Source organism: Spermophilus citellus (genome assembly GCF_964194105.1).
Source record: "Spermophilus citellus genome assembly, chromosome: 4".
Lineage (NCBI taxonomy): Eukaryota > Metazoa > Chordata > Mammalia > Rodentia > Sciuridae > Spermophilus > Spermophilus citellus.
In genome coordinates this window covers 177765019-177786994 of record NC_138185.1, presented here as the reverse complement: position 1 = coordinate 177786994, position 21976 = coordinate 177765019, and the positions used below count along the sequence as shown (strand labels likewise).

General features: G+C 33.6%; 1 protein-coding gene across 1 annotated transcript in view; it reads right to left on the bottom strand.

Moving 5' to 3' along the window:
• Positions 1-172: 172 nt before the first annotated feature.
• Positions 173-21976, bottom strand: part of SEC23A (SEC23 homolog A, COPII coat complex component) — a gene marked incomplete at its 3' end in the record, with an annotated part of 53958 nt that continues 32154 nt past the window's right edge. Inside the window, exons 14-20 of the mRNA XM_081292913.1 lie at positions 21382-21535; positions 16312-16389; positions 12985-13146; positions 10602-10688; positions 9048-9203; positions 7192-7257; positions 173-262 (exon numbers count right to left, since the gene is read on the bottom strand). Coding sequence (XP_081149039.1) covers positions 173-262; positions 7192-7257; positions 9048-9203; positions 10602-10688; positions 12985-13146; positions 16312-16389; positions 21382-21535 — 793 coding nt within the window. The remainder of the gene's footprint in view (positions 263-7191; positions 7258-9047; positions 9204-10601; positions 10689-12984; positions 13147-16311; positions 16390-21381; positions 21536-21976) is intronic.

Genomic DNA, 21976 nt, shown 5'->3' with positions numbered 1-21976 from the left:
TTATATTCCAGCTTTATCTACAAACGTGAACATTTTTATGTTTTCTCAAACCATACTGATACAAAAAAAAAGTCTAGAGAGATCTGTTGGTTTCCACAGACAAACTGAAAAAGGAAAAAAAATGAAACTGAAATATTTCATCTTCTTAAATGTCTTTAACATGTTTCATATGTCAAGCAGCACTTGACACAGCAAGTTTCTTCAAGTGATCCATAAACACTTGTAAACTAACATCATCTGTGAGGATGGGTGCTCCAGACTCCTAGAGGAAAAGAGAAGTATGTGCTATGATTAAAACACAGGGTGATACCTTGGACTGTATAAGAAAATGTTTAAAATAGACAAGGGAATCATTTTAAGCAGAAGAATGCCTATACTCCTGGTTTCTGAGAGGGAAATTCTTATCTAAGTCCTCAAAATTTCCTGATTGTCTTTGTGATTCATGGACTATTCCCATCACTTCTGAGTTTATGCTAGAAAATAAGAGGTCTCAGGATGGAGACTGGTTATCAAGAGGACTGAGAGGTGATTAGAGGATTAGGGCTTTAAAACAGCCTGACCTCCAAAACCCCTCTCCCTGGCATTTTAACAGAAACACCAGTTAGAAGGACGCAAATTCACGGCATCATTTTTAAAATAAACTATGCTTACTAAGCTTTCAAGTCATTGGATTTCTGTAAGTTTCAAGAAATTAACCAGAATTACCAAAATTCTTTTATTTATTTATTTATTTATCTATTTATTTATTTATTTTTGGTATTTGTTTATTTTTATGTGGTGCTGAGGATTGAACTCAGTGCCTCACACGTGCAAGGCAAGCGCTCTGCCACTGAGCCACAACCCCAGCCCCCAAAATTCTTAATATTTTAACAAAAACTGTACTGACAAAATGACCTTGAAAACCTAATCCATTAACAATGAAATTTTACTGTAAGAGAAAGTATTTGTGGATTTTATATCTGAATTTTTAGAAATATTCTTCTCATACTCAAATTCCATTTATTAATAAATGGAAAGAGTCTAACACAAAGTAATTTCAGAGGAGATCAGCAAGATAGTGGCAAATGTTAGATATGAATTTATTGCTCCTGTGGGTCTAGCCTGGCAAAGCCACAGACATGTTATTACCTCTTCTGAATAAGTCATGTTAATTTATAAGAACTTGAGAAACTTGGCAATGAAGGGAGGGATTAAAGTGCTGAGCTTATGGGCACAGAACTTGGAGCCAGGATGTCTGAGCTCAAATTCTGGTTCTGCCACTTAGTATTCATGTGACTTTGAGGAAGTGATTTGACCTGTGTCTTAGTTTCCACATTTGTCAAATAAGGATAACAGGGTCTATCTCGAACAGCTCTTGAAAAGATTCAATGAGTGAAGTAGTATAAAGCAAACAGAAAAATCTGTGCCATACAATAGACATATGTGTTTTAGCTATTTTCACCATTACTTCATTTGAAAAAGCTATTACTTTGTATCCACAAAAACATTTTTCCTTCTTCTACATTGAGAGTTATCAGAAGCCCCTAAAATGTGACCCAAACTGGTGGTTCTTGCTTGTTCTCTTCCGATGATTTTTTTTTCATTTTAAATGTTTTTCACCTCAATTCACCCAATTCTAGATCTATTTCTTCCATTCAAGATAAAAGATACAGATTGCCTAATTTATACACTGCAGAGATCCTATTTGAAATTATAAAAACTAAGGCTAAACTCAAATTATATCAAAAATCAGTAGTTAGCTCATTTTTCAAATGGGTCTTTTTTCTCTTTAAAATTACAGAAAGGTCCAAGCTTTACAACATTTAGCATATGAAGCATTACACCAATAGAGGTCCCGAATGCTACAGAAAGCAGTATTGCAGTGGTGCCCTCTTCAGGACATTCACATATAATACTTATCACTATGTTCTCGATTTCTGACAAAAAGAAAACTATGATATTTCAATTTCCTCTTCTGAAAAGTTTTTCATAATTCAAATGGGGTAAAGGAGATGAAAACCTAAAGCACTGTGACTAAAACATACTACTGCTCAACTTATGATTATTAAAATACTAACAATTTCTCTTATAAAAATTATAGGTCAAGGAAGACGTGAAGGCTCTTGTTTATGCTTCTAATTGCCCTACTTTCAGATAGCATTAATTAAACTTCAAAGTTGAAATTAGGCTTTCTTTCCTATGTTAAATATCTTTAGGGAAAGACTTTTTCCCAATGATTAACACTGAAAACTAATAACTAATATTTACAGAGTACAGCAAGCAAGGGCTATTATTAAAACTCTGTAGACAAGAAATTGCAGACAAAGAAAACTTAGGCAACTGGCAAAATCTACATTCTCATTACCATTTCAGAATGATGCTTTTCCATATTTAATTGGACAAGCTCTTTCCTTTATTAAGAGTTTACCAAAACAGCCAGGCATGGATGCGCATGCATGTAATCCCAGCAACTCTGGATTTCACTTAGGGATCGTGAATTCAAAGCCAGCCTCAGCAACTTCATGAGGCCCTAAGCAACTTAGCAAGACCCTGGCTTAAGAGAAAAAATAAAAAGGGCTGGGGATGTAGCTCAGTGGTTAAGAACCCCTAGGTTCAATCCCTGATACCAAAAAAAAAAAAAAAAAAAAGTCTACCAAAAGTATATCTCCATGTTGTAATTTAACCCGGAAAAAAACAGAAATGAGAAGTCATCATTTCCATGAATTATTTAGTTTCATGGACTAAACCATACTTTTGTATGAAAAATCCAGCTATATAGAGTATATTTTATTTGGTCTGCAAAGTGTAGACTCCCATTTTTTTTAACTGAATTATGTGAATGATAATAAGGATGGGGGAAAGCAGCTACCTCCTTTAAAGAAGAAATGTGTATTCTTTTCACAAACCTTAGTTTGCCATAGACCACCCCACTCCTAAGTATTGCTTCTTAACACTGAGCATCAGGGTTTTTTGTTTGTTTGTTTGTTTTTTTACATCCAGCTACTTTGTTACTTACCTGGCTCTTGTGGACATTATATGTTCGAACCCTCACAAATACTATTTTAAAGTTTCCTTAACCTCTTCTATACCATATTATTACATCTGGCTTTTTGTTCCCCCAGCAAAGAAGCAGTGAAGTGATACTGAGGTTATATACGTATATGCATTATTTAGGCATAAATTTTTTTTTCATATGTGATCCGACCCTTTCCATACTTCCAAGATTATGGTCCTTCGCCTGTTATACAAGTCTCCCCAAAATTTCAAGACTTTTGGACCTTAAATTTAACTTATTCATCTATACTACAAAATCTCATTAACTGCTAACCATCTCCTCAGATCTCCCACACTCCCATCTCTACTCTTCTGTACAAATCTATCATATTCAATATGTACTATGTTTTTAAGGTACCAGGGGAAGTTAAAAATGAAAATAACAGAATTGTTGCCCTTGAGTAATTTATACTCTAACATGTGAAATAAGTGCAATAGGAAACAAATGGGGAAAAAGGGATGATGGGGCAAGGATATTACAAATTCAGTTATACAATCATATAAAAGGTTTCATGGAGTGAACTATGAACTGAGATTGGAGGAATGAATGTGATGTGTCTAAATGGTGATGAGGACAAAAATCACAAAGAGATAAGAACATGTTCATTATATTCAAAGTAGAGTCAAAATTCAGGCATAGTGCTAGCACACCTATAATACAACTCAGAACTAAGGCTGGAGGATTACAAATTCAAGCCAGCCTTGGCAAGTTAGTAAGACCCTGTTCTCTAAATAAAAAATTAAAAGGGCTGGGAATGTAGCTTGTAAAACACCACTGAGTATAATCCCCAGTACTGCCAAAAAAAAAAAAAAAAAAAAAAGTAGAAGTCTAGTTTGGCTAAAAGACCTCAGTGGTGGTGGCTAACAGTGGAAAAAGATAATGTGGGTAATACCAGAAAGGCTCTCAGTGACAATACAAAGGGTTCTTATGTAATTTAATATGGAATTATTGAGAATTTTAGAGCTGATATTCAGGACTACTACATTAAGGAGACTAATTGGCCACTGACAAAATGGAGGGAAAAAGCTGAAGCACTAAAACCAGTTAGTAGGGAATTCCAACAGTCCATGTGAAAAGTAACCACTACTTGACTTTGGATAATGACATGGAGATTGAAAATGGATAGAAGAAATAGGGCAAAGCCAGGCCAGGTGGCACATACTTATAACCCTAGTGATTAGGGGCAGAAAGGAGAAACTATAAATGACTAAAGTTTGAAGCCTTGGGAATTCAGGGAATAGTGAGGCCTTCTGTTAAAAACAGGAAATCAGGAAGAACAAGATAGTTTAAAAAGAAAGGTAAGGTTGGGACATTCTGCTTGTGAAATATCTACAGGAAATTCAAGTAAGCAGTTCAAAAAATTAAAGTCTACAGCTCAGTGTGAAGCTAAACAAAAGAAGGAAATTGGCAAGTAAGCCTTCACATAAAAGCTGAGAGTAGAAAATGAGACAAATGATTGCTTCCACTGTAAGAGTGGAAGCAATCACCAAAAGAAACAGTGAACGTAGAGAAATCAAGGAAAAATTTTTGAGACAACTCTATACTCAAAGGGCCCTAACCCAATTATGGCATCATTTGTCTTCTACCCAGATGGGACCCCATTGTTACTCAATTAACATTGCTCTAAAAATTCTACCTCCTTTTCTCTTCTTCATCCTTAATCACCCAAAAATCTTTCATCTTTAATACACTGCCTAAACTACAAAGTATGGTTAAAGAACATGATGGGAGCTTGTTAGAAATTATTAGTAAATAAAATGGGCCCTCGCCACTGCTATAAAAGACCATTTTTATCCTGTTGTCTTCTATTCCTCACAATTGTTTTTAATCTTTCCTTTTTTCTAGTCCTTAACCCCGTCTGTCTCACTTTAGCAAATAATCTGAAAAGAAACAGGCAGTTATGTGAACTTTCTCTCCACTTCAAAAATCTATCTTCACCCTTCCTCTCACCTTTTTCTTTGGCAAAAATAAATGTCCTGCCTCCTTACCAATGCTTAACCAGCCTATAGTGCTTGTGATTATATCTTAAATCTGTCTTTTTTTTTTCATCCCCAGATTGTCACCTTCATCTACAAATAAATTCTGTGTTCTTACACTAATAACAATAATCCTTCCATTTACCCTCAGGCTAAATTTATGAAAGGATCATTTATACTTATAATTTCTACCTTTTACCACCCACTCTAATCTGTTTTGTAATCTATTTTCCTTATGATCTCTTTTCTATCCAAATACTATATTAAAACTGTCTACTGAAGGCTACAAATGACTTCCTTATCAAACTCTTTGTATTTTCCTTCAACTGCCTGTAGCATTTCAGTGCCCATTACCCTCTTCTTCTTCCTTAAAGTTCTTCCCTTTATGACAAAGGATTCTTTTCAATCTCCTTCTACCTCTGATTATTTATAAATACTCCTATCACATGTACTTGCTCCAGGTTTTGTCTCATTGTGCTTTGTCTCATTTTCTACTCTCAGATAAGCATTTACTGTAATGACTTTAAGTATCACCTGTCCAGAATCAGCCTTCATATCCTTGCCTCACCACAAATCAAAATTTCCAACAACTTACCCAATATGGTCATCTAGATGACATCTCAAACTCAGTGTCTAGAATCAAACATTTTCTCTCCACCCAACTCCCACTTACTAGTACACGTTTTCCTAGATACCTAGGCTCAAAACCCCTTGTTTTCCCTTAATTTCTTATATTTTAAAAATTCAAAGCTACAGAAAAGTTGAGGATGTATATAGTATACCTAATTTCACTGATTAGCATTTTGCCACATTTGCTTTGTTTCTATATATTTTAGACATTTTTCCTTTTCTTTTTACTTCTTTTTGTTGACTCATTTCTGCAAGTTGAAGACATCATGATATTTGACCCCTAAATAAGTCAGCATGTATCTCCCAAGATCATCAACAAACTCCTATATACCACAACACTATTATCATACTCAAAAAAATTAATAATATTGTCTAATTATCTGATATAGTCTATACTCCAATATCAAAAATCCTCCCAATTATATTCCTTATAATTGTTATCTCCCTAGCTCAAGATCCAATCAGAATTTAGATTTTTGTGTATAGCTACTTTCCTATAATTTCCAATCAAGTTCCATTGAGTCCATCTTCAAAATATCATCTTTATGCCCCATCACTTGAATTATTTCAATAAATACAGTTTCAACTGACAGACTGCTCCCATTTTTTAAGTTTCAACCACAACAGGACTCAAATTTGCCCCTTTGTCCAAAAACTTCAACAACTTTCTACTGCTTACCAAACAAGGTCTTCAACCTGGCATTCAAGATCCTCCACAATTTGGTCACACAACACATTTCTAATTTTGTGTTCTACTATTCATCTCTACACATACTCTATTATTTTAGCCCATACTATCCTTTAAATAGAATTCCCTTCCTCATAGTTTCCACATATTGAAATTATAATTATTCTCTAAATTAAACATCCCTTTTCCCTGAACTGTTTTCTGATCACCCACCCTTTCCTGCTGCCATCACATGACTTCTTCTCCTCTTCCTCTTCTACCCATTGTATTACTTTATATTTTTCTAAAGGCACATTTACCATATTCTGCCTATACTTTACCGAGGTATGTGTCTTATCTCTAATACCAGACTACAAAAACTCTTTTAAGGCAGACAGAAATAGCAATCACATACCCTGAAGTACCAATACAGAGTCCTGCCCTTTTTGGACACTTAATAAATACTGACATGTTATATCAAGAGATAGACTTCTACAAAGTTAAAATATGTCAATAATGGTTCCTAGGCTTCCTGACTCTCCTACTCAAGTATAATCCCTGGCCTCTCCTGGCTTAGGGTGGCTTTTTGTGGTTCATGGCCTCACATTAAACTTCAATCATTACTTCCTAGCTTTCGTACTTTATTGCTTTTTGGCTTGTGGGTGTGATACTGAATTGAAATTTGAAGGGATTCTGCCTATTAGATAGGATAATTTATTTATGTATTTTTTATTGTGTCAAATACTAATTCTATTTTTTTATTACTTTTTCAACAGAAATCATCAGTAAATACACAGAGGAAAAAAATGAAGCTTTCATGAAACTAAAATAACAAACTATGACTACATAAAGAAATAATTTCCAAGACTGCCATTTATACTTACCTGCCCCCAGGCATACATATTATTATGAGTCTGTGAAGGGTTGACTTTTGAAAGCAGGAAACGAGCCTTAAAAACAAAGAATAATATTATCCATCAGAAATAGCTTAAGTAAATATAAGCTGAACAAATACATTATGCCATCTAAAACCAATTTTATTTAATATGTTGGTAAAATTAACTTTATTAAAATGTAACATTTAAAAAGATTAACTAAATTTTGAAATGTGTAGGCTACTATGTTATATATAATTATACTTCTCTAAATCATACATTTATAATCTCTATAACAAATTGTTGTGTCTAAAACTCAGCATATAAAAATTGTGTGTACAACATTTATGACAAAGTTAGTATAAAATCAACGAATGCTTGGTCTGTAACAGTTTTGGAAATTCAAAATCCCAAATAATAATACAAATTAAAAACAAGAAAATCTTGTATTCTTTAAACAATGATTTCAAACTTTCTTAAATCACAGGTGATTCTATGAGACAACTTACCCACCGTTTTACCCATCTGCCCACTATGGTTTACATCATGAAAAAAATCAGAACAGAAGAGGAAAGTAGTAATATGCATAGTGAGATATCAATGAGACTAGAACATGGGCAGTCATATCTTTCAAATTTCAAAAATCTCTTTCTATTCTTTAAGTATTCACATATTATAGTCAAGAGCACTGGTCCTTAAACTGGCCCAGAACTCCAGAATTCAAACCCCAGATCCTCCATTTACCATTTCCTTGACCACAAGTAACCAAAGTCTCCTATAAAAATGGATATTACAACAGAATTCTTATGAAGATCTTATAAGGAGTGTAAATTGCCTTGCAAATTCTCATTACCTGATAATTCCTACTATACATACAGTAAAACACTAACAATAATTGTTATCATCTCTGATAATAATTGTTACTGATATCTGCTACCTTTTTTGTAATACTTGCTACATGCTGGGGTTACAGCAATAAACAAAGCATAATCCCTGCCTTTAAGGAGTAATGAAACAAACTTATAATAACTTAAAATTAATTTATCATAACTCTTCTTTTCTTTAGTAATGGGGATTGAATTCAGAGTGCTTTACCATTGGGAAACATTCTCAGTCCTTTTTATTTTATTTTGAAATAGGATCTAAGTTGCCACAGTTGGCCTTGAACTTGTCTCATGGAATCACCTGCCTCAACCTCCCTGAAGCTGGAATTATCAGCATCATGCACCACCATGCCCAGCAATTTATTGTAACTTAAAACAGAATCACAAGGAAGAAATAAGAACTGTTTTACAAATGTAGGTATGCTAAGGGCATCTAATCTAGCCTTTTGAAGGGATCAAATGAGACAGGCATATGCATATATATTTTGTTTAATCCTCACAGTTCAAAAAAACCACAGTTTCTTTTAATACCACAAAACTTTCCTTTAAATTGACAATTTATTTTCTAGAAACTGGAATGACAGAATGAGAAACATGAAAAAGTAAGTTAACACAAACTTCATGTTCATAGACTTTATCAGTAAAATTACAGTTTTTAGAAAGGTACACTAAATTATTTCCCCAGCTATTCATATATTGTTCACATATGTCAGCTCAATTAAAGTTGACATAACCACTGCAATGCCATCCTAACTTTGTTATGAGAGCTGAACTGGAAACAGAAAATGGAGAAAACTGGTAGCTTTAGGCAACTGGTCAATCATCTTAATGCTTTGCTCTCAAAGTTACTGCAAAAGCATTCCTGTCTTCTCCTCTTTCTGTCTTGTAAAGCAATCTATTCAAACTAAAGTCATAAGACAAGTAAGTATACCTCATTGCAAACCTATCAACAACCACACACAAAAAAATTACACTACTTACCTGGCTGCCCCCATGTTCGGTGTCAATATATCTTGGCATTGGAAATCTGGAGTGAAGGATCTCCTGTGCATCATCTACTGGGGCTTGCAGAAGGTGACGGAAATTTTCGTATTCTGGCATGTCTTGGTATCCTGACTTCCGCCACTGTGCTATAGTCTAGTTTTAAAAGAAGTGAAGGAATTACTTTAAATTTCTTGCCCACTAAAAATCTTATGATTTTTTTCAAAGGAAGTAATATTCAGAAAGTGACAGAAAAGTATTCCATTTATCTCAATTTTTTAAAGTTAAAAATACTAATTTCAGTAGATAAAATATTCTTAAGTAAACAAATAAAAAATTAGGAGATTTCTTCTCCTTTAAAAGAAAAACAAAATAAAAGTTTATGAGATGTGAGTGGAATCAATTAAAAATAATCAAATAATAATAATGAATAAACCTTTTAAAATCCTAGAGTATTACTTAAAAGGATATTTTGAGTAACATCTTTACTATTCCAATGCAAATCTAAAATAATTTACAATAAAAGAAAATTTTAAAATAAATCTGTATAAGTTACTAAAATACTAGACTATAAGCTTGAGTGCAGGTCTGTGAAAAATCAATCTCTTCTAAAGCATCCAGAGTATGCTACTTTTTTATACAGTGGATGTATTTAAATATTGGCTGGATAAATTCAGTAAGAATAGAGTTCTGCTAAATACCTGAGTTAAAGCTTAATGGTTTCTCAAATATTCTACTCTTTTCAATCATTTACCATTCCAATTAAGTTATAAATTTTAATTCATTTATGCCTTAAATGAACTTTTCAAGATCATGTGGGACACTTTTTAAAATAACTTATAATGATCACATGAAATAATGAAAAAAAAAAAATTGTCTCCTGACAAAGGCTGGCTTTTACCCTCTCTTCAAGGTAAAACCCAAAAATCTCATATATCTATGCACATGTCAATGTTTTTACATTCACAGCACTTGATTTGTATAAAATCTATTTGTACAAATACGTATAGACAAATGAGCAACAACAAAAAAACAGAGGAGGGTCAATTGTGATTGAAACCTAAAAACCTAAATTAAGAAGAATCACATTATGTACACACAGGTTGAGCATTCCTTATTTGAGATCCTTGGAACCAGAAGTGTTATGGACTTCAGATTTTTTTTTTCAGATTTTTAAATATGTGCATACACATAATGAAATATCTTGGGGGGTGGAAGCCCAATCTAAACAAAAATTCATTATGTTATATATAGTTATTACAGATACAATCTGAAGGTAGTTTTTCCATAATATTTTTAATAACTTTGAGCATGACACAAAGTTTCATGGTGGAATTTTCTACTTGTCTCATATCAGTGTGCAAAGTATCAGATTTTGGAGTATTTCAGATTTGGAGTTTTGGATTAGGCATGCTCAACCTGTATTTTATAAACAGGGAAGTCAAAGTTTATTATCAGAGATGAACACTAGCTATATTTAATATAGGAGTTAAAAACCTTCCTTGAGTAAAAAAGACTTTACATGCATAGCCTTAAATGGCTATAGGATCTTACCTCACCATGATAAATCAAAATCTGGAAGAATGTGTCCATGAGAAGAATACGATCTGCAAGAATGCTGCTGCTATCAAGAAGAACCGGCTAACATGGAAAAAACAATGAGAGGTACGAAAAAATTAACTACTTAAAGATACAAAATGGATCTTTCCAGGATTTTCTTTTTAATTGTGGAACTGGTAGTTTAATCCAGGAGCATTCTACCACTGATCTACACCTCCAGCCCTGCTTAAAATTTTTTATTTTGAGGAAGGGTCTCACTAAGTTGCCCAAGTTGGCTTCGAACTTGGTATTCTCCTGCCTCAGCATCCCAAGTTGCTGGTATTACAGGCATGTAGCACTACACTCAGCTCCAGGATAGTTTTTGATTCTGAAATTTTTTATTACTTAAAATCTCTTACTATTAAAAAATTCTTGCAGTGTATTTTAATTTAATTTTCTAAGAAATCTTTACAAATTGAGGTAACAAAAAATAGAGTCAAGAAGAAATCAAGGATGACTCTTAAGCTTAATAGTGGCAGCAATAAATGAAATGGAAAGGCTTGGGATAGAGCAAATTTCCATATATGAATAAAAAGGAGTGGACCAAACTGATGATATAAATTTGGGTATCATATGCCCAAAGATGGTAATTAAAACCATGGGATTAGATTGCATCACCTAGAAAGGGGAGAAGATATGGAAAACAAAAGATTGAGCCTAAAAGCATGCCAATATTTAGAAGGAACCTTCATGAGTAAGGGGATACCAGGTGAGAACAGTAGGAGTCAGAAAAGACTAAAGCATAAGGTTTTTGAGAAGAGAGTCCTTATTAGCAAATACTGTGAATAGCTTGTTGAAGCAAGTTGTGGAATAATGGTGGTCTTGATAAGAGCCATTTTAATATAATGTTAGGGACAAAAACTGACTCAGAATATATGACATGTTCAACCCGTATTTTATAAAGAGGGAAATGTATGACATGTGATGAGAATGTCAACTGAGAAAGTGTAGACAATAAATAACTCTTCTGAATTTAATTGTGAGCAGAGAAATGGATGATAATTAGAGAAAATGTAAGGAAAGGATGAGGGTTTTGATAGTTTTCTTTTTTAACCTGACTGCTGTTAAAGTTTCTAGGTTAATGAGAATGATACAGATAGACACAAAAGTGGTGATGCAGGAGAGAAAGAAATAATTTCCAAAGCAAAGCCTTAGGAAAATGAGGTTAATGGGATTCATGTATTAAATGAAATGGTTGGAATTTGATAGGAGCAGGGACTAGGGATGGTGGGATTCCAATTTTCTTCTAGACACTATTCTACATTTTTCCAGTGTCTACAGTTTATATACATTACTCTGAAACAAGAAGTTACTTATAAAACTTATTTTCTTGATTCAAAGAGTTACAAAATTAAAATACATAGCCAAACCAACATATTTTAAAAATGTATTTTCCTAGTAGAAACTATTTGACAAATTGTTTAAAAATTACACTAACAAAATAAAACATTTCCTACAATTTTATAAGACATGAGGTATCATGAAGGATCACTAACAAATAGAAATCACAAGTATTCTCTATATAGTGATCCTTCTTCAAGTATTACTTTCAAATATAGTCATTACACATTTTTATAAGTGGTAAAACAGATAATTCAGAATATAGAACAGAAAAACTGTTCACTGATAACAGGTTAAAGTAAATGGGACAGTTTGATAAGGAAGCTAAGCCATCATTCTTCTAAATATGTCTTAAATATGGCAACTGTATCTTATGTTCTCAAAGGACCAAAGGAAAATGAGACTATGTTTAGACAGAATCCTGTAACTATCTGACACTAAATTTTGAAATAAGCTGAGTACTACAGAATCACAATCACATCTGAACATTGTTAAAGATATGAAGTATAATCATAAGCCAGGAATGGTTGCACACACCTAAATCCCAGCAGCTCAGGAGGCTGACGCAGAAGGATCACAAGTTCAAAGCTAGCCTCAGCAACTTAGCGTGGCCCTAAGCAACTTAGCAAGACCCTTTCTAAAAATAAAACACAATACAGGTTGGAGATGTGGCTCAGTGGTTAAACACCCATGGGTTCAATTCCTGGTACCAAAAACAAGAATGATCATAGGTGTTACAGGATTTGATCAACTAAATGGTCAGACAAAATCATCTGAAAGTCTCTTCTACAATATTTTTATATTATTTTTAATGATCTTTCACTATTCCTATCCAAGATATCTAGTATAAAAAAAGCTCTCATAAATATTTTTAAGTGAATAAGTAATTCAATTCTTGTATATAATAATTATATATTTTTTAAATTAACTGTTCAATTTTAATGCCAAACATCACAGTAGTAAGACCAATGAACATTTGTGTGTGTGTTCCTCTTACCTCTGGTGGTCCACTAAAAGAATATGCATACAGAATAGGCTGAATCATGATTAGAGACTGGGTCAGATCTTGACGCATAAAATGATGACGATAATACGAACTTTCATCAGGACTATTGTTAAAAACTTGCAAGAAAGGAGATCGTCTTAAATGAAACATAAACTGTAAAATAAATAAAATATGAGATATTGTTAGTGATTTTAATATCAGGACAGCAGTTTACAATCAAGAAAAGCATTTGATTACAACTATAAACAATACAATAAACAATTTACGTTGAGAACATTCTAAACAATATTCCTCAGAAATTCATGCTATTTATCAGCTGCTTAAAAATATAATTCTATGAAGAGAAAAAAATTAAATGAGAAGTAACTCCAAAGTATAAAAGTAGGAAAAAAACTTCTTGTTCAAATCCATTCTTCTGAAGCTGATGCCAGGTAGTGTTTTATCAGCTTCTCTGTTGTTATTTGTTTTTTGTTTTTTAACATATATATTTTTTTAGCTGTCAGTGGATGTTTATTTTATTTATTTGTATGCAATGCTAAGAATCGAACTCAGTGCCTCACACATGCTAGGTAAGTGCTCTACCACTGAGCCACTACCCTAGTCCCAGCATTCTCTGTTTTTATCCCTCATCCCTCTGACCACAACTCTGGATTTTTTCATTACTACATCAAAAGGCTCTCAAAAAAACAAAAGTAGATTAAAATACTTTTTATTTTTGGCATACATCTAAAAAATTGGGCTAGCAAGAGTCTGCATTAGTTTCAAAAAGAGAAAAAAAAAACTTTATCTATACCCATATTGTTATCTAATATTTAGGTCTTTCCCATCCTTAGGAAACATCCTCCAGACTTTGTTTTACAGCTTCTTTCTCCTCTTACTTCCTCCCCCTCAAATAAAACAGATTTTTTTTTAAAAAAGGAGAGAGGCAGGCATAAATAAAGAACAGCTATACTAGATCTTTCCTAAAATCGGCAGGATCAGCCCCAAAGTACTCCCACTTGTCTTTCATCATGTCTCTTAAATTCTTTCAGTCCTGAGGTCTCAAGTGCCTGCATGTTCCTTCTGCTTGGAACTTACTTCACAGTTCTCTCCCAACACATGGCACCCAGTGAAATTCTCCTTCCTTTTCCTTTTTCAGTGATCCATAATACACTGGAGAGGCTCTCTCACCCCTTTATCATTTGAATCATTCCTGTTTACTTACAAGAATGTCTAATTACTAAATTCTTAGGTAAATATTTGGGGAATAAAGACTTCCCTTGAATTTAATGAATGCCACTTTCATCTATCTATCTATCTATCTATCTATCTATCTATCTATCTATTTATTCATTCTTGGTACTGGGGTTTGAACCCAGGGGCACTTAACTGAGATACATCCTAATTCCTTTGAATTTTTACGGAGACAGGATCTCACTAAATCCCTCTGCCTGAGTCTATTAAGTCACTGGATTCCCAGAGTGTGCCTATGCACATGCCTCTGGCACCTTTACAGAAGATCCTCAGGTTTTGAAAAACCTAAGGAAAAACGAGTTTTCTGCTTCCTACTTCCAGCAGAAGGGAAAAAAGGAGATTGGTGGGATCACTCTGAACATCTAAAATTCTAAAGAGAAGTCTTAGAGTAAGGACAAAAGAAGAAGAAAGGAAACTGAAAAACTTAGTCTAACATATAGGCTAATGCCCACATTCATTTTGCTTTTTTTTTTTTTTTCAATAACAAAGATAAGGCCTCAGAATTCCCAAAACAGAAAGGACTTTGCATGCCTTAAGACAAATAGATCCTGCTTTTTTCCTTAATTCTCTAAAACCTCATTAGTTTAGAAAAGTCTCCCTTTGTTTAAAAAAAAAAAATGGAGTTTCTGGATCACAAATCAACAAAGGATCTAGCTTTTTTTTTTTAAATGAGTTTTATTTTGACTTGGACATTATTAACACAATTAAGCATAGCAATGCATTATTGCTCTGTTATTTTTTTTAATCTTTATTTATTTTTATGTAGTGCTGAGGATTGAACCAAGTACCTCACATAGGTGAGGCAAACACTCTACCACTGAGCCACAATCCCAGCCCCAGAATCTAGCTTTCACACAAAGTTTTTAAGGGCAAAAACTTGAATTTCCATATCTCAATATCTATCATCCCTCTAGGTTGAGCTGAAATGTCACCCTCTATAAAGATGTATCAAACCATTCATTTGAAAGAATTTCTTTAAGTTGTCTTTAAATTCTGTATGCCTTTCATAGCATTTCTCACTTTTTCTTCTGTGTTGTTTGGGTATATATCAGATTTTACCCTTTAGACTGAAGCTCCTTCAAAGTGGGATCCAGGTCATCATCATCATTTATTCAGTACTCAGTTGAATAAATGTTCTGTTATTTATTATATAAACAACCTAGAGTTTATAGATAAGGGGACAGATTCCACTGTGCCCAGTGGAAAAAGTTCATAAAGTAAATCAAGTTAGTTTCTTTACCTGGCATGGCCCCACAAAACTGTTCCGAGGTGACAATAACATGCTGTAAGTCTAACTAATTGGTAAAATTACCTCACAAAAAGTCCTTGTAGCGGGAGGGGATATAGCTCAGTTGGTAGAGTGTTTGCCTTGCATGCACAAGGCCCTGGGTTCAACCCCCAGCAACACAAAAAGAAAAAAAAAAAAAAGTCCTTGTGGTATCACTGCAATTAGAACCTGTTATATCAGATGGAAAGCTAATCACTTACACCCAATTGTAGTAACAGTAGGGTTTCATTATAAATCTGTATTCCACAAATAAATGACTATTTATAAGAGCAAAATATAAAAACACTATAGACTTTTCATTCAGTACTGACCGCATAGTATTAATTACTTAGCTATCCCAAAAGTTACCTAATCAAAAGAATAACTCAATAAAAATAGGTCCTATGGGGCTGGGGTTGTAGCTCAGTGGCAGAGCACTTGCCTAGCATGTGTGAGGCACTGGGTTCGATTCTCAGCACCATGTATCAATAAAGGTCCATTGACAACTAAAAAAAATATTTCCAAAAAAATAGGTCTTATGAGTAATAAAAGATAAATAATAGCTGGGCATGGTGACACATGCCTTTAATCCTAGCAGCTCAGAAGGTAGGAAAATTGCAAGTTCAAAGCCAGCCTAAGCAACTTCATAAGGCCCTAAGCAACTTAGCGAGACCCTGTCTCAAAATAAAAAAGGCTGGGGATATGGCTTAGAGATTAAGCACCCATGGGTTCAATCCCTGGTATTAAAAAAAAAAAAAAAAAAACAAAGTAAGACAAAATGCTACTGGCAATGCAAGACAAGAATTTTATATACTTACCTGTGGATAAAGAGAGAAAGTTTCCGAAAATCTAAAGGAACTTGGATCATCTTTGTGATACTCTCCAAATTTCTGACACTAAAAAAAATAAAATATAATATGTTAGTAATGAATTTCTGCTATCAGAGCCAAAACTTGTTGCCTCTATATATTCTATTTACAAGAAGTTACTACTTTTTAGGAGGTAGATACTTGATATAGAATAAAATTGGAATATTACATATACATTTAGCAAGAGACTGATTACAACAAAAAGAAAACATTTGAATTTCAGAAACAATAATAGTATAGTAACAACTCACCCTAAAATGTTTGGATTTGTTTAAGTAAGTATCTCTGTTTATTTAATAAATAAAGAACTCCTAGACACTGGCCAAAAAAAATTCCCTAACACTTAACCAAAAAAGATATTAGCCAACTAAAGGAAAGATGCCTATCAAAATACCAGAGTAGCTATAAAAGTACATTGCTGGTACAAAATTTGATATATCAGAAATACCATTAAGAAAGAAGAGGTGAGGAAAAGAAAATCAGAAAGACCAACAGGAAATCTGATAAAGAAAAAAGGCAGAAATTAGAAAATGTAAAGAGGGACATACATTGGCAACAGAGAAGTAGGCTATGATAACATAACAAAAGGCATCTAGGGAATTAAGTAAGATTATCTATAAGACAAACTGCCTAGCACAATGACTGGCACTTACTAAAGCACTCGATAAATCATAACTTTTCTTATTCTTGAGTAAAAAGTCTCTGCCCTGAAAAGGTTTTTTTTTTTTTGGGGGGGGGGGTGTTATAATATATTCATACATGCACACAATAAAACAGTATAATTTGATCAATTTCATTCTCCAGTACCTCCCCTTTCCCACCCATATCTCTCTCCCCCTGATCCCCTTCTTCTATTCTACTGGTCTCCCTTCTACTTTTTTTAAAATTTGTTCTAATTAGTTATACATGAGAATAGAATGTATTTTGACACATTGTACAGAAATAGAGCATAACTTCTCATTCCTCTGGCTGTACCTGGTGCAGAAAATCACATCAACCATACATGTATATAGGGTAATAATGTCTGTCTTATTCTATCATCCTTATCCTCATTGCCCTACCCTTCCCCTCTGCACAATCCAAAGTTCTTTCAATCTTCCCTACCACCCCACCCCACCCCACCCCTCCGCCCCATCCATGGATCAGCATTCTCTTATCAGAGAAAACATTTGGCCTTTGGTTTTTTGGAATTGGCTTATTTCACTTATCATGATGTTCTCTAGTTCCATCCATTCACATGCAAATGCCATAAATGAAAAGTTTTTAAGACTTATGTAACTTTCTATCTTCTGGAAATGTTTACCATAGTTGCATATGAGTTAAGGACAAAAACAACAGGCAAAATGTAATAAGCAAAAAGTTACAAAAGGTTCACTGCTAGGAGTTGTGCAGGACTTTTGCTACCTGGAATGTTCAGCTCTATCATTTATTTGTGCCCTACAAAGAAAGTAAAAGGCATATTTGGCTTAATCTAATTTTAGCTTCCAGGAAAAAAATCATTTCAGAATCAGAGTTATCCAAGGATAAAAAAGTTATAGATGGAGGCTCAGTTACAGAGCACTTGCCTATTTTTCGTTCTGCTTTGTTTGGCATTAGGAATTAAACCCAGGGCCCCTTTACCACTGAGGAAACCAGTCCTTTTTAATTTTGAGAGGGTTTCTCTAAGTTGCTGAGGGTCTTGCTAAGTTGCTGAGGCTGATCTCAAACATGCGTTCTTCCTGCTTCAGCATCCCAAGTCACTGGGATTACAGGCATGCAACACCACACCCAGCTACTTGCCTATCATGTGAGAGGCCCTGGGTTCAATCCCAGGCAGGCAGGCAAGAAGGAAAGAAGCCAAAGTAATAGAGTTAATCCTTGAAAAAAAAAAAAACACTCCGGATCTGAGAATAACAGCATTGCTATCTTTAATTTTCCCTCATAATGCTTCACTGGCAAATTAATAAATTTGTCATTGCCCAATGATAGCCACTAGCTACATGTGGCAATTTAAATTAATTAAAATCAAATAAAAATTAGAAAGTCAGTTCCTCAATTGCACTAGCCAAATTTCAGGTGTTGATTAGCTACATGTGGGTACCAGTTCTGTAATAGTGCATTTCTAACATTGTGTAAACTTCTGGATAGTGATGACAGAATATCATATATACTTGAAAAAATCTAGAATACTAAGTATATTGAATAGATTTTGTGAAAAAGTCAGTATGTCAGGCTATCAGCCACAATATTAACCATACACCTGTCAAAATGTGCCCCAAATTCTGTTAAAATAATGTATTAGGCAAACCTGATGTTATAATAATGAGGGAAACAAAGGATTACTGAGCTGGGCACAGTGGGAACATGCCTGTAATCCCAGCTACTCAGGAGGCTGAGGCAGGAGGATTACAAATTTAAAGCCAGCCTCAGCAATTTAGCAAGACGCTGTCTCAAAATTAAAAAAAAAAAAAAAGGGCTGGGACAATAGCTTTGTGATAGAACACCTTTGAGTTCAATCCCCAGTACCCAAAAAAAAAAAAAAAAAAAAAAAAAAAATCCCAGAGTTGGAAGTATCCGATACTTTATGCCAAAAATTTCTGCTTTAATTGTGAGCATTTCTTTCATGTCATTAAATACTCTTATTACTACTACAATTTTAATGCCTGACTAGCATTGCAATACTGACATACACCATAATCTTAACCAATCAATCCCTCATTATTGGCATCTTCATTTATCCTATTGTAATTTTAGAATAAATTCTGAGATATTTCTAAGTAAAATATAGTTTTTAAGTTTTTGATGTAGTCAACAACTTCCTTGACACACATGGTTATAAAGATGTTTATAAAGGCTACACAGATTCATATAACAAAACTATAAACTATGAAGTTTTCCATTTCCCTGAAAACAGGGCAACTCTAGCAATTATCCTATTTTTCTCAATCTTACAAGAATTGGTAAGAAACTAGCAATGCCAACATGTAAAAGAATAGTAAATAAAATGTTAGGACAGAATGCAATCTGGGGAAATAAAAAAATTCCATTTTAGAGGGTTGGGAGAGTAATTCAGTGGTATAACACATACTTAGTGTACAAAAGGCCTTGGGTTCAATATTCAGCACTCCAAAACACAGGTTTCATTATAAAACAGTATCAGCCAAAGAATTGATGACATTTCACATAATGCTAAAGAAGTTTGTGTAATAAGGTAAATAACAATTTCCCTGTTCAGAATGACAAGTTTACAGGTTTCACCAATGATATGGCAGGTTTTTAAATGATAGTAAAATTCCAGAAAATTTTGCTACTGCAAAGATAATCTTCTCTATTGCCCAAAACAAATAAAGGTCAAAATATACTTAATGATTTATCTTCCTATCTGGAATGAAAGGTCTACCTCTGAAGAACTGTGTTGGCATTTGTACTGATAGTGTCCCATCAATGGCTGACTCTGTGAGAAGTTAAATCTCTGGGTTTTTTTTTTTTTTTTTGTTAAAAAGATACACTAATACTGTCATATACTGTCATAACACTGTTTTCTACAGAGAGGTGCTTCACAGAATTTTTTTCTCCTTGGTCTTTAATTCAACCTTAGTTGTAAAAAAATCACATAATTAAAATTACTTTGTGTTCTTTTCTCTCTACATTAATATATTGACTAAAACCAAAAGTTGAGTGAGAATTTCAGTCTGAAGGATTAATTTGATATTTTGCATAAAATAATTTATTAAATTCACATGTTCTATAAATAAAGATGAAAGTGAAAAAAAATAGCTAATGCTAGATGTGGTGGCATACATCCACAATTCTAGCTACTCAGGAGCTGAGGGAGGAGAATAAGGCCAGCCTGGGCAACCCAGCCAAACTCTGTATCAAAAATAAAAAATAAAAAAGAGCTGGGATGTAGCTCAGTGGTAGAGCACTAGCCTAACATGTGTAAGGTAATTAATACTATCCCAAGTACTGCAAAAAAAAAAAAAAAAAAGAGAGAGAGAGAGAGAGACTAACTTTACTAAACAAAGGCTAGTTCACTCAAGACTATTTTTAAAACTACATGAAATAAAGCACAACCTATTTGATAGTTTAAAAGCAAGTTAGCTGTCTCTTGTACTCAATAGCTTAACAGAGCTCTCCATAGGGTATTCAAGCTGAAGAGTGAATGCAGAAGTACTTTCAAGGAAATGACAGGCCAGAGAAGAAAAGTAGAACATTAATAAAGCCTTCTTGGGGCTGGGATTGTGGCTCAGCGGTAGAGCACCCCCCTAGCACAGGCGGGATCCAGGTTCGATCCTCAGCACCACATAAAAATAAAGGCATTGTGTTGTGTCCATTTACACCTAAAAAAATAAATATATATGTGTGTGTGTGTGTGTGTGTGTATAAAACATATATTTTATATATAAATATATATATTTTATATATATATATATATATATATATATATATATATATATATATTTAAATAAATAAATAAAATAAAGCCTTCTAGGTCACAATGTGAGAAATGGGTTCCTGGTATGTTTACAAAATCAAGTAAATCAACACCAATCATTTTACTAGCATATATTTGTAATCTATGTAATTTGTAATTGATACTTGCCTATATTTCTATATTTAATATGTATAACTTATATATACTTCACTTACTTTTAAAAGATGTATTTACAATATGAAGTTCCATTCAATATAAAACAGAAATAAAACTAACATCATAGCAATGAATACACAAAAAAAGTAGTAAGAGCAGTTACAGTAATATCTAATTAAATTTCAAACTAATTTCATACCAACTAAAATCAATAGAAAAATATAGGTTACATACTTGCCATTCTTTCATGTTAAGGAAAAAAAGGAATTCACTTTTACTGGAAGTTATTACTGAATTTTACTATCATTACTATGGTATTGTCTCAGTAATTTGAATAAGAATCCCTCATATAGTATTTCAGGGTCACTGTTAAGTACTTTTAAGGAGATACAGCAAACAAATTACAAATGAAAACATATGTTTATTAGAAAAGCACAATGTTTATTTACCAGTCGAATGAGCTGTCTGTCCAGCCATCTGAGCACATCTGGTCCTTCCTCTGTTTCTGCTCTATATATTGCTAGCCGGGCCATAAGAATGGCAGCTGCCTCCTGGTCAAAAGATGCAGCGATGTTTTGGATTTGAGTTTGAGCATCTGCCCAGCTAAAGAAATAAGAAAGTACAGAAATGTTGCTGAATTACATTCACATTATCATAGTTGGCCACCACACAGATTTAAATTTGAAAAATGAAGAAAACTACTTTAATATTTCAAATTCCAACACTATATAGACAAATTAGCTTTGGGGAGGGGGGCAGAAGCTTTTTTTGGTTGTTTGAGTTGTTTTGCTTCAGTGATACCGGGGATTGAATGCAGGACTTCATACAAACTAGGCAAGCACACAACCACTAAACTACATCCCCAGACCTACCACATTTTTTAAAAAGAAATCACTAATTCTTGTTTCACTACAGCATTGTTTTCAAAAAATATAATCAAACCTAAAAAAATTCTCTAAAGTAAACTGTAAAGGCATATATGCACAATCCTGAAAACAATAATATTTTTACAAGTAAACATAATAGTATGCAAATGTGTATATA